This window comes from Erythrolamprus reginae, chromosome 8 (assembly GCF_031021105.1).
Source record: "Erythrolamprus reginae isolate rEryReg1 chromosome 8, rEryReg1.hap1, whole genome shotgun sequence".
In the NCBI taxonomy this organism is placed as follows: Eukaryota; Metazoa; Chordata; class Lepidosauria; order Squamata; family Dipsadidae; genus Erythrolamprus; species Erythrolamprus reginae.
In genome coordinates this window covers 53,747,168-53,761,442 of record NC_091957.1, presented here as the reverse complement: position 1 = coordinate 53,761,442, position 14,275 = coordinate 53,747,168, and the positions used below count along the sequence as shown (strand labels likewise).

General features: G+C 40.6%; 1 protein-coding gene across 1 annotated transcript in view; it reads right to left on the bottom strand.

Annotated features, from left to right (window-relative positions):
• The window catches only part of NRK (Nik related kinase), a 96,403-nt gene that overhangs the window by 44,669 nt on the left and 37,459 nt on the right, over positions 1 to 14,275 (bottom strand). The window contains 4 exon segments of the mRNA XM_070759943.1: positions 736 to 803; positions 2,151 to 2,282; positions 9,682 to 9,834; positions 13,747 to 13,911. Coding sequence (XP_070616044.1) covers positions 736 to 803; positions 2,151 to 2,282; positions 9,682 to 9,834; positions 13,747 to 13,911 — 518 coding nt within the window.

The following is a 14,275-nucleotide window of genomic DNA, read 5'->3' as shown; positions in this document are numbered from 1 at the left end:
AGAAGAAGAAGAAAGAAGAAGAAGACAAGAAGACCGAAGGAGGAGGAGGAGGGAAGAAGAGAAGAAGGAGAAGGAGGGGAAGAGGAAGAGGAGGAGGTGGGAGCAAAGAGAACAGGAACAAAAACAAAGAGGTTAGAAGAAGAAAAGGAGAAGGAGAAGAAAGAGGAAGAGAGGAGGAGAGGAGGAGGAAAGAGGGAAGAGATTGTGGTGACATAGGTGGAGGAAGTAAATACATTCACACCCTAAACATTGTGTCCATACTCTTAAGACCCCACTGTAAGAACTCAATATTCAATATTACAATACACAGTACTTCAAAGAGATAACCAATTCCAGACTAACAGGTCTAAAACCACAGTGACAACATTTCCATTAAAGCTATCAAAAAGTCCTGCAGAGACCATGGGACTTTGGAAATACTACTCTTGAAGGCTTATAATGTTCATCTCAAATGCCAGGTGAACATGAAAACCCCAAATTCTTCTCCAACTTGGATTAAAAAAAAAAAAAATCCAAACAGAGTTACCACTTTCCCCTCTTCTAGCTAAAAAAGTAAAATTATCTCTGGGTTGAGCTCAGCTTTTGGGAATGACAACAAATCAGTTTTCTTGGACAATTCAGTCCTTCTAAAATTCTGAGTTGTTGGCTTACTTTTGAAGTTGGACCAAAGCTACACTTTCCTGAAGACTGCTCAATAACTCCATGCATGCCAATAGGAGAACGAATTGCACCCACCTCGAAGGGAAACTCTGTGGCCCACACTGCTCTCTGGTGTAAAATGTTGAGGTTGTCCTCTGAGGAACCTTCAAAGATTGAAAGCCCAAGAAAGTCAGAACTGATTACATCTGCAATTTTTTTTTTTTGGGTAGCATTGTCTACATTGGAATTTCTAAAACTCGGTCGGATGTGTGGACTTCAACTCCCAGAATTGCCCTGGCGATTTGATTTAATAATTTAATTTAATTTAATTTAATTTAATTTAATTTAATTTAATTTAATTTAATTTAATTTAATTTAATTTAATTTAATTTAATTTAATTTAATTTAATTTAATTTAATTTAATTTAATTTAATTTAATTAATTTTTCAATTCAATTCAATTTAATAATAATAATAATAATAATAATAATAATAATAATAATAATAATAATAATAATAATAACAACAATAGCATTGGAAAGGACCTTGGACCTTAATTTAATTTAATTTAATTTAATTTAATTTTTCAATTCAATTCAATTTAATAACAACAACAACAACAACAACAACAGCATTGGAAGGGACCTTGAAGGTCTTCTAGTCCAACCCCCTTCTTAGGCAGGAAACCCTACACTACTTCAGACAGATGGTGATCCAACATCTGCTTAAAAGCTTCCAGGGTTGGAGCATTCACAACTTCTGGAGGCAAGGTTTTCCATGGATTAATTGTCTTCACAAAATGTGAGTTTCATCATGGGAGGCTTTTAAGAACAGAGTGGACTGTCATTTGTCAGAATAGGTGTTGGAGCTCCTGCTTGAGTAGGGGGTTGGACTAGATGACCTACAAGGTCCCTTCCAACTTGGTGAATCTGTTAAATGGGTACCACACTAAGCTTGTCCAGGAAAGACCTTGAAGAGGGGGAAAAGAAATGAAAATAAAAACCCAACTAGGGAGCTTACAACACTCAACGTGGAATTTTTTAAAGCTTGCTTATTGATTGTAGCTGCAGAGTTATTATGGGCTAGAATCTTGCCACAGGACCACCTATTGAAAAAAACCCTCAGATTGTGTCCCCTTGTTCTTGTGTTCACTTTCCTATTAAAAACACTTCCCTCCTGAAACTTATTTAACCCTTTAACATAAATATTTCGATCGTGTCCACCTTTTCCCTTCTATCCTCCAGATTATACAGATCGAGTTCATGAAGTCTTTCCTGATACGTTTTATGCTTAAGACCTTCCACCCTTTGTGTAGCCTGTCTTTGGAGCCGTTCAATTTGATCAATGTCTTTTTGTAGGCGAGGTCTCCAGAACTGAACCCAGTATTCCAAATGGGGTCTCACCAGCGCTCTATACAACGGGATCACAGTCTCGCTCTTCCTGCTTGTGATACCTCTAGCTATGCAGCCAAACATCTCTTTCTTCCAAAGGATCTTCCCAAATTTCGTTACCTTTGGGGGCTGCTCTTCAGCTTGAGACAGACTCCAAAACACCTCATCCTGGCTGGGACTCAGGGGTGCGACAGCGACGTCAGACAACAAACTACGGTGAGACGTATCTCGACTCGTTCGGTGGTTTTCATTCTGGATGAGAAAAGCGTTGAGTTTGTGAGTAAGGGGGACAGGAACCAAGGCAGACTCTGAAGCAGCTAACATCAACTAAACTTTATTTCAGCACCAACAGACAGTTCCTTTTATAGGGGAGTGAGGAGCTACTACGGGCACAGTACGGTATGCAGAACTGGTAGAAAAAATTTGGTCAGGTCCGTAGAACTGGTAGAAAAAAATGAATTTTTTTCTTTTTTTTCTCTTCTGGGCTCTGGGTGTGTTTTTCCTGTTGCAGTAAATGAGTGTGAATGTGTATAATTTTAGAAGAACTGTGCAGGCGGGCGTGTGTGTACATACACATACAGTTCATATAGTAGATAATGTATATTTTTGTGTGCCTGTGTATAATATGTATGTACAACTATGGCATATATACATAGAATTAAAGAGTATATTTTGCATGTTCAGTCATAGTCTTCGAGTCTTAGGAGAGGGGCGGCATACAAATCTATAATAATAATAATAATAATAATAATAATAATAATAATAATATATTAGATTTGTATGCCGCCCCTCTCCGAAGACTCGGGGCGGCTCACAACAACGATAAAAACAATATTATACTGGCACAAATCTAATATTAAAAAAACCCCCTAAAAACCCTATCATAATTAAAAACCAAACAGCACATACATACCAAACATAAATTATAATAAGCCTGGGGGAAAGGTGTCTCAAATCCCCCATGCCTGGCGGTATAGGTGGGTCTTAAGTAGTTTACGGAAGACAAGGAGGGTGGGAGCAGTTCTAATCTCCGGGGGGAGTTGATTCCAGAGGGCCGGGGCCACCACAGAGAAGGCTCTTCCCCTGGGGCCCGCCAGACGACATTATTTAGTCGACAGGACCCAGAGAAGGCCAACTCTGTGGGACCTTATCGGCCGCTGGGATTTGTGCGGTAGCAGGCGGTTCCGGAGGTACTCTGGTCCAATGCCATGTAGGGCTTTAAAGGTCATGACCAACACTTAATAATAATAATAATAATAATAATAATAATAATAATATTAATAATAATAGTAGTAGTAGTAGTAGTAGTAGTAGTAGTAGTAAGTAGAGAGGGAAATTGTGTCTCTTTGAGGCAAGAAGAGGCCAGGCACCCTAATCCAAACCTTTGACACGAGTGATGTCAAGTTGGCCACCTTTAAGCCAGTCACATGACCTTTAAGCCACCCCCTCCAGTCACATGATCGGCAAGCCACTCCCACCTGATCACATGGCTGGCAAGCCATATCCACAAAATAAGCCACGCCCACAGTGTGGTTGTAAAAATTGTTGCAGCCCTTAAATGGTGCACGCACATTCGCTTTCGGCACCCAAGGAAGAAATATTTCCCATCACTGCTCTAGAGCAGAGGTCTCCAACCTTGGGCCCTTTAAGACTTGTGGACTTCAACTCCCAGAATTTGCTTTGCTTTGCTGGCTGAGGAATTCTGGGAGTTGAAGTCCACAGGTCTTAAAGGGCCCAAGGTTGGAGACCCCTGCTCTAGAGTCTTTCCAAAACGCAACCACAATTCAGCGACACATCATTATTTTCCAACAACGCCGCTCTCTTTGTTTATATCAAAAGAAAGCACCTTCTACCCTGTTTCCCTGAAAATAAGACAGCGTCTTATATTAATTTTTGCTCCCAAGGATGTGCTATGTCTTATTTTCAGGGGATGTCTTATTTTTTCCCCAGTGAATTGTATCCTGTATCCTGCTGCAGTAAAAACGCATCCAAACACGCAGCGGCATGTTGGATGCGTGTTGGATGTGTTTTAAATCTGATTGATGTAGTGTTTGGGATGCAATTTATGGACAGCGAGTCCATAAATTGGTTTTTTTTTACATTACTTTTAATATTAGATTTGTTCATATTGTCTTTTTACTGCTGTTAGCCGCCCCAAGTCTATGGAGAGGAGCGGCATACAAATCTAATAAATAAATAAATAAATAAAATATGTTCTGTTCGGGAATGCTGTGAAATGATACGTCTCCAATGTCTTACTTCCAGGGGATGCCTTATATTAGGCAATTCTACAAAACCTCTCCTATGTCTTACTTTCGGGGGTGACTTATTTTCGGGGAAACAGGGTAGGCCATCCATTCTGTTCTGTCGGACTCTCTGGTAGAATCCTCCCAAAATTCACAGGTACAAATTTCAGACACACACACGTTTAAAAATTCAAAACAATGTTCTTTATAATGAAAATTCCCTTAACCGAAGCCCTCTTTTGGTATAGCAAAGAGCCCTTGTCTCCAAACAAACTGGTAATTTGTATAAGTCCCTTATCAGTTCTGTGATACTTAGCTTGCAGCTGTGAGGCAATTCACAGTCCTTCTTCTTTCACAAAGTGAAACACACTTTGCCCTGGTTTAGTTTCAAAGCGGGGAAAAATCAGCACACAAAAGATCAAAGTCAGCAAAGCAGTCACGAAACACAACGATCAGATAATCCTCCACAATGGCCAAACCCACAGGCTTCTCTTTATAGCAGCCTCACTAATGACCACAACCCCACCCAACCACAGGTGGCCTCATTTTCTTTGATAATAATCTCTCCGTTGTTGCTGCCTATGCATCGCTCTCCGCATGCGTGGCTGTATCATTAACTCTTGTTCTGAATCCAAGGAGGAGCTAGATAATTGATGTCCTTCTGAGCTGTCTGCCACACTCTCCTCCTCCCTGTCACTCATGTCTTCTTGGTCAGAGGAGCCTTCATCAGCAGATTCCACCGGGGGCAAAACAGGCCTGCAGCATGTGGATGTCTCCCCCACATCCACAGTCCTTGGGGCAGGAGCTGGGCCAGAGCTAACCACAACACATTCAATGCCACACTCAAAAACTTTCAACCACAAATGCGTCGGTGACAGTAACACATCACAGCTGGGGTCTCTGATGTTAATCACCCACATCAGAAGGAAGTGTAAGGCAGGAGTAACTGAAGAGATGGGAGGGAGAGAGGGAAAAAAACCTGGTCCATTCATCTTACACCCGAAAAGAAGACAACTCTGGCTTGGGAACTCTACCGCAGATTGATGTCTTCTCCCAACTTTGCTTGCCACAATTGTCGCGAATTTGATTCACTGGGCGTCTGCCCGTCATAGATCCTGGCAGAATTATGAGGAGGAGAGCCTGTAGCTAGAGGCTTTCATTTGGCTTCTCCGTCCGAGCTCGCCTGGCGAGAAGGATCCTGCCCTCTCGCGAGGGGCATTCTTTATTCGCGGTCCGACATCTCTCTCTCTCCTCGGAGTCTCAACTGATTAAGGGCCCTGTAACGTCTTTCTATCTGCGGGGCTGCAGGGCTGCTCTTTCAAGTTGAGAAATGAAATGAAAGAAAATAAGATTGCTTTATTTCACACAGGCCTCTGGAGCAGGCTGGTACCTGCTGGTCTATTGGCACCCGTCCATCGGTCAGAAATTTTAAAAAAATCTTTCTGAGTTGTTTGCTTTCTCCTTTCCATGAACATTTCACTCGAGTTCAAATCTAAAAGATGCTGAGTGTTTATTTCTAGAGCAACATTAACGCTGGCACCCTGGGCTGGCTCGCTTGCTGGGTTGCTTGGTTGTTTGCCTGGTTGCTTATCTATCTATCTATCTATCTATCTATCTATCTATCTATCTATCTATCTATCTATCTATCATCTATCTATCATCTATCTATCTATCTATCTATCTATCATCTATCTATCATCTATCTATCATCTATCTATCTATCTATCTATCTATCTATCTATCTATCTATCTATCTTTCTTTCTTTCTCTCTCTCTCTCTATCTATCATCTATCTATCTATCTATCTATCTATCTTTCTTTCTTTCTTTCTATCTATCTATCTATCATCTATCTATCTATCTATCTATCTATCTATCTATCTATCATCTATCTATCATCTATCTATCATCTATCTATCTATCTATCTTTCTTTCTCTCTCTCTCTCTATCTATCTATCTATCATCTATCTATCTATCTATCTATCTATCTATCTATCTATCTATCTATCTTTCTATCTATCTATCTTTCTATCTATCTATCTATCTATCTATCTATCTATCTATCATCTATCTATCTATCATCTATCTATCTATCTATCTATCTATCATCTATCTATCTTTCTATCTATCTTTCTATCTATCTATCTATCTATCTATCTATCTTTCTTTCTATCTATCTATCTATCTTTCTTTCTATCTATCTATCTATCTATCTATCTATCTATCTATCTATCTATCTTTCTTTCTTTCTTTCTTTCCTTCCGTCCGTCCGTCCGTCCATCCATCCATTCATTCGACTTCTATGCCGTCCAATCACCAAAGACTCAAGGCGGCTTACAATAATAATATAAATACAAATACAAATAGATACAAAAACCATAAAAAGAAATTGAACATAATCTGAAACTATAAAACCCCGTATTAAAAGAAACCCATTAGTTCTATTCTATTCTATTCTATTCTATTCTATGCTATATTATGCTATGCTATTCTACCCTCTATCCTATCCTATTCTATTTTCTATTCTATTCTATGCTATGCTATGCTATTCTATTTTCTATCCTATCCTATTTTCTATTCTATTCTATTCTATGCTATTCTATACTATGCTATTCTACCCTCTATCCTATCCTATCCTATTTTATTTTCTATTCCCTATTCTATTCTATGCTATTCTATTCTATTTTCTATCCTATCCTATTTTCTATTCTATTCTATTCTATTCTATTCTATGCTATGCTATGCTATTTTATGCTATGCTATGCTATTCTACCCTCTATCCTATCCTATCCTATTCAAACCAGGCAGCTGGGGCATATGTGAGGCAACCAGCAAAATGGGAGGAAAAACGAACATCAAGGCAGAAGCCAGAACCTTTTGGGAATCTCATGGGCAGAGCTCCGATTTCCTTCCTTCTATCTTTGCAAAGGGAAAAGGAAACATATTAAAAGCGGGGATGTCGCATGATATCACATCATCCATTTGTCTTATCTCTCTGCCACTGGCAGTTGCCGTAACATGGGGAAGGACGGAAGGAAACAATGACAGAGCTGATAACAGTTGGCACCAGAAACTGGTGCACAAGCGCAACTCCTTCCTCCAAGCTAAGAATCAACCGTCTTCCTGGGAGACAGGAGACTCCGAATTGGCAATCAGACATTGACAACGGCATCTTCAGGAAACCTTCGTCTCTAGGATAAAGGCTGCTGAGCTTGGGTGGATGCTTGCAGATTGAAAAAGGCACCAAGAATTCTTTGCACCCGAGCCAAGGCTGCTGCGTCCTGTGACCCCTTCAACGAGGGCCAAAGAAAGACCCACCAGCACTCGCTTCCATGCTCCATGAAGCACAGCCTTCATGCCTGAAGTTGCAGAAACTATGCACCGGTGAATGTTTCCGATGGAAACACAGCCACCTGTCCGAGGGCTTTTGTGGTATCTGCTGTTGGGGCCCACCAGTGTGCCCTGTGCAGCTGGTGGCTGATTCAGAAAGAGAGGAGACTGTTGTGGGGATTTGCCAGCGGTCTGCGCAGCTGGTACCAGAGTCGGACAGTGAGGAGGCTGGAGAAGACTTGGGGTCAGGGATTCAGCCAGGTCCTTCAGAATCTGTCATGAGGGAAGGAGGAGGAGAAAGAGGAGGAGGAGGAGGAGGAAGAGGAGGAGATGAAGAAGAAGATGATGAAGATGATGATGAAGAAGATGAAGAAGATGAAGAAGAAGATGATGATGATGAAGAAGAACAGGATAAAGAAGATGATGATGAAGAAGTAGATGAAGAAGATGATGATGAAAAAGATGAAGAAGAAAAAGATGATAAAGAAGATGATGATGATGAAGAAGAAGATGATGATGAAGAAGAAGATGATGAAGAAGAAGATGAAGAAGAAAAAGATGAAGAAGATAATGAAGAAGATGATGATGAAGAAGATGATGAAGAAGATGATGATGAAGAAGATGAAGAAGATGATGATGAAGAAGAAGATGAAGAAGAAAAAGATGATGAAGAAGATGATGAAGAAGATGATGATGATGATGAAGAAGATGAAGATGATGAAGATGATGATGAAGAAGAAGATGAAGATGATGAAGAAGAAGAAGATGAAGATGATGATGAAGATGATGAAGATGAAGATGATGATGAAGAAGAAGAAGAAGAAGAAACAGCAGCATGTGCAGAAGCAAAAAAGCCCAAAAATCGTTGAAACCTCATGCGTGATTTTCGCCGATTTCTTTGCATCCGTGCATGTGCGGAAACAAATTCTTCCAATGGGGGAGGGGGCACGGGGGCTCATGCAATGCAATACGTGCAATGGGAACACACAGATATACGCGCATCACCATTGCCACTACCGGATCGGCGATTCCAGGCATACCGGGGGCAGCCCAATACTGTCCCTGGTGCCCCAAAAGGTTGGAAGCTGCGTGTGCAGACCTTTCTGATCAAAAGGATGGTGAAAATGACCAAGCTATCCTCCACCCAACCAGATCAGATTGGAGAAAGATTTCGTAGGGAAGGTTTGCCTATTTGCCGATGACTCTAAAATGTGCAATAGGGTTGCTATTCCTGGAGGCATCTGTAATATGGCAAATGATTTAGCTTTACTAGATAAGTGGTCAAAGCAATGGAAACTGCAATTTAATGTTTCCAAATGTAAAATAATGCACTTGGGGAAAAGGAATCCTCAATCTGAGTATTGTGTTGGCAGTTCTGTGTTAGCAAAAACTTCAGAAGAGAAGAATTTAGGGGTAGAGATTTCTGGGTGAACCGTGCGGTCAGGCAATAGGGAAGGCAAGTAGAATGCTTGGCTGCATAGCTAGAAGTATAACAAGCAGGAAGAGGGAGATTGTGATCCCGCTGTATAGAGCGCTGGTGAGACCACATTTGGAATAATACTGTGTCCAGTTCTGGAGATCTCACCTACAAAAAGATATGGATCAAACTGAACGGGTCCAAAGACGGGCTACAAAAATGGTGGAAGGTCTTAAGCATAAAACTTATCAGGAAAGACTTCATGAACTCAATCTGTATAATCTGGAGGACAAAGGGGGGGGGCATGATCGAAACATTTAAATATGTGAAAGGGTTAAATAGTTCAGGAGGGAAGTGTTTTTAATAGGAAAGTGAACACAAGAACAAGGGGACACAATCTGAAGTTAGTTGGGGGAAAGATCAGAAGCAACGTGAGAAAATATTATTTTACTGAAAGAGTAGTAGGTGCTTGGAACAAACTTCCAGCAGACGTGGTAGATAAATCCACAGTAACTGAATTTAAACCTGCCTGGGATAAACATAGATCCATCCTAAGATAAAATACAGGAAATAGTATAAGGGTAGACTAGATAGACCAGGAGGTCTTTTTCTGCTGTCAATCTTCTATGTTTCTATCAAAATGGGGAAAATTTCCCACCTGGACTACCACTGCTCGCTGCAGAGCTGGCGTACACGGGGTGGAACTACTCCCGGAGCCCAGCCTTCCATGGGGGGTGGTCTCCTGGCCAAGGACAGCTGTCCAGTTGAAATCTGGCTGGACCCCATAACTTTTCTGGAGCTGATTTTCCGCCTGCAGAGAAACCAAATGCAAAACGAAGTATTATTATTCCGTGGAGGATGTGACTTCATCCCAGTTTATCTTGTTCTCTTCGCCCCGAGATCAGATACAGACATTTCAATGTATTTCTGGTTTAGCCCTTTGCTCTTTTCTTTTTCAAAAAGAGGAACTTAAATCAACAAAATTGAACCTTTTCTGTTCAGCAGCAAGCGACACATAACTAAAAAGGTTACATAATATATACAGAGGGTGGACAAAAAAATGGAAACACGGAGTCCCCTAATCCTATTTGTCGCTCTTCTCCGCACTCTTTCTAGGGTCTCCACATCTTTTTTACACCGTGGCAACCAAAAGTGAAAGCATACAAATCTAATAAACTAACTTTGTGTGTGTACATCAGAGCTAAGCTGGCTGGAGAATTCTGGGAATAGAAGTCCATAAGTCTTTTTTTTTAATATATATATATTTTCTTTATTACGTTTTCACATATAATTCAAATCACACATTATTCTGTTTTACAGATTATAAACCATCTCTATTAACATTCTTATAGTAGATTTTTACCTGTTACATTCCATTATATACATTATGTTTCATACTTTTATATTCTAATATTTATTACGTTCACTAACTGGTAAATAAAAGTTTTTACAAGGTAGCTGTAGATTGTTTCAATTGTACTATTGCTTCATATTATATTATTTCTATATTCTCTTTTGAACCCATTCATGCCATTTTTGCCATGTTCGTTTTGATTCCATGATTTTGTTTCCCTTGATTGAGTTAGTGAGTTCGTCCATCTCCACGCATGTATATATCTTATCTATAATTAAGTCTTCCGTTGGGGTCTGGTCATTTTTCCAGAGTTGTGCTATCACAATTCTTGTTGCAGTGTTTATATGTGTTGTAAGAAGCATTGTTTGTTTTGAGTAGTGTTTTCTTCAAACTCCTAATAGCATAGCTTCCGGGGTGAATTCTATTTCCTCTTTTGTAATCTCTGAAAGCCAAGTATGAGTTGTTTTCCAGATTTTTTGTATCCTAGGACATGACCACCACATATGGAAAAAAGTACCTCTTTCGTTTTTACACTTCCAACATGTGTCTGATGGTGTTGGGTAAATCTTTGCTAACCTAGCAGGGGGAATATACCATCTGTAAAAAAGTTTATAATAATTTTTGAAGTCCACAAGTCTTAAAGCTGCCAAGTTTGGGGACCCTTGGTATACATGGACACACACAAACAGGACAGATTAAAAATACAAGGCAGAACCGTACGCGTCCAAAAGGAGCTGTCAAACTCGGTTTGCATCCAGCGACTGTGCCGTGCTTCCTACGGAGACTCGCTGCCTACAGCTGCTAATGTCAAAACTCTGCAATGAATTACATCTGGATTAAAAATTTAACCGGAATGTGCCTTGGCTATATTTTACAATGGCTTTTATATTCCCACTACAAAGAGGTCACTCGCGGAGATGCAAATGGATATCGGAGCTGACTTCTCGCTATGCGTTTCTACCCTTTCGGCATCTTGAGTTCTCGCTCTTCCATTTTTTTGGGAGATGGGGTGGCGGGCGAAGAGAATGTGGAAGTGCTAAAAGAGAATTTTTCATGGTCTACCTTCTCAAAGCCAGGAAGAGCAATAGCATTGCTTCTTCTTAAATCCTTTATGTAGGTAATCCTCAGTTTACCAATCCTCAACTACTAGACTTACAATCGTAGGTTTAGAAAGCTTAGAACTACGTCGCTTTAAACACGACCTAAGCATAGCCTATAAAATCATATGCTGCAACGTCCTTCCTGTCAATGACAACTCCAGCTTCAACCACAACAACACACCAGCACACAACAGATGCAAACTTAAAGTAAGCTGCTTCAAACTCGTCTGTAGGAAATATGACTGTAGTTGATGTAAGGAACTCACTACCTAACTCTGTAGTATCATCATCTAAGCCCCCAAAACTTTACCCTTAGACTCTCCACTGTTGACCTCTCCCGATTCCTAAGAGGTCAGTAAGGGGCGTGCATAAGTGCACCAGCGTGCCTTCCATCCCCTGTCCTAATGTTTCTCTCTTACTAGTATCAGGTATATAAATATTAGATCTTGTATATCATCAATACATACGTGACTAAGTAAGTAAGTAAGTAAGTAAGTAAGTAAGTAAGTAAGTAAGTAAGCAAGCAAGCAAGCAAGCAAGCAAGCAAGCAAGCAAGCAAGCAAGCAAGCAAGCAAGCAAGCAAGCAAGCAAGCAAGCAAGCAAGCAAGCAAGCAAGCAAGCAAGCAAGCAAACAAACAAACAAACAAATTTTAAAAAAAAATGTAAATAGATATTTTTCTCTTGAGTTAAAATGGTATACTGTATATAAGAAACACCCCCAATTTGGTGGTGGGGTGTGAATGTTTGTCTGGTGGTGGGCACCAATCACAGAGCACTCGTTGTATGTTGTGTGTGTGTTTTATATTTTATAATAATAATAATAATAATAATAATTAATAATAATAATAATAATAATAATAATAATAATAATAATTTATTAGACTTGTATGCCGCCCCTCTCCGAAGACTCGGAGCAGCTCACAACAAATCTAATATTAAAAACAATTATAAAAACCCATTATAAAACAGTCATATTTTTAAATCAATTTAAAAAATTAATAATTTAAAAAAAAGAGGTAGAATTCCAGCCCCTTCCCTTCAAAATCTTCTGGATGTCTTCAGAAGACTGTTATTCTTCCCTTTGCCTTGCTAACTCTAGAAGACGGTCTTGTGATTTTGGAATAAACGTCTCCCCGGGCTGTTTTTTTTTAAACTCATCGAATGAATGAGTCTTTTTCTTTATCGTTTTCTCGTGCCTTTCGAAAGCATTCTTACCAAATAAATAAATAAACGCCTCAATTAGTCTTCTATTCAAGCCCAAAACAACAATCTATTTATCTGTCTGCTGGAAATGCAGAAGAAACGGCTCCCGGCCATGAAAGTTTTTTACAAGAAACAAGCAAACTCGGAACCCCTCAAAAAGGCTTCTAGAGTTGTTAACCTGATCCTACGCAGCTTCTGCTCAGGCAATCTCACACTACTCACAAGAGCCTACAAAACTTTTGCCAGACCCATCCTAGACTATTGCTCATCTGTCTGGAACCCATACCACATCTCAGACATCAACACCCTTGAAAACGTCCAAAGATATTTCACCAGAAGAGCCCTTCACTCCTCCTCTCGAAACAGAATACCCTACGAAAATAGACTAACAATCCTGGGCTTAGAAAGCCTAGAACTACGGCGCCTAAAACACGATTTGAGTATTGCCCACAAGATCATATGCTGCAATGTCCTACCGGTCAATGACTACTTCAGCTTCAACCGCAACAACACAAGAGCACGCAACAGATTCAAACTTAATACGAACCGCTCCAAACTTGACTGTAAAAAATATGATTTCAACAACTGAGTTATCGAAGCGTGGAACTCATTACCGGACTCAATTGTGTCAACTCCCAACCCCCAACATTTCTCCCTTAGACTCTCCACGATTGACCTCTCCAGGTTCCTAAGAGGCCAGTAAGGGGCGTAAATAAGTGCACTGGTGTGCCTTTCGTCCTCTGTCCAATTGCCTTTCCTTTCTTCCAACTATCGTATATATTCTCTTCCTTCCATATATCCTCTCCTCTAAGTTCACTTTCATCCTCTTTTATATTATCACATGTCTATCTTTCTTCCTATGTATTTGTGTATTGGACAAATGAATAAATAAATTAAAAAAAATTGTTTGCTTCGTCTTTTCCCCCCCTTCTGATGGTGGTTGTTTTTCATTAAAACCATTCTTTGGATGGCAACTGGCCAAACCCAGCACAGACAAGGCAGAGGTGGGATTCACATAATTCCCCCAGGACAGTGATGGCAAACCTTTTTTGTTTTTTGTTTTTACCTCTTTGCTCAAGCCGTTTGGTGGAGGACCCTGTGGGGGATTCAGGATTTTAGGAACCTCCTTATTCTTCTGCTTGTGGTCGTGCTGGAGAGAAAGGAGTTGCGTCTGATCCTTGGGAAGGGTTCGGTGGAACTTCTTGCCCTGAGCTCCTTCGTCCGCTTTCCTCTAGATGGGGAAAGAAACAAGCCCTTCATGGCACCGGAGCAGACTATCTCCGGGACCACCTTCTGCCGCAACGAATCCCAGCGACCAGTTAGGTCCCACAGAGTCGGCCTTCTCCGAGTCCCGTCAACTCAACAATGTCGTTTGGCGGGACCCAGGGGAAGAGCCTTCTCTGTGGCGGCCCCGGCCCTCTGGAACCAACTCCCCCTAGAGATTAGAATTGCCCCCTCCCTCCTCGGCTTTCGTAAGCTCCTTAAAACCCACTTCTGCCGTCAGGCATGGGGGAACTGAGATATCCTCTCCCCCCTAGGCCTTTACAATTTATGCATGGTATGTTTGTATGTATGTTTGGTTTTATAATAAGGGT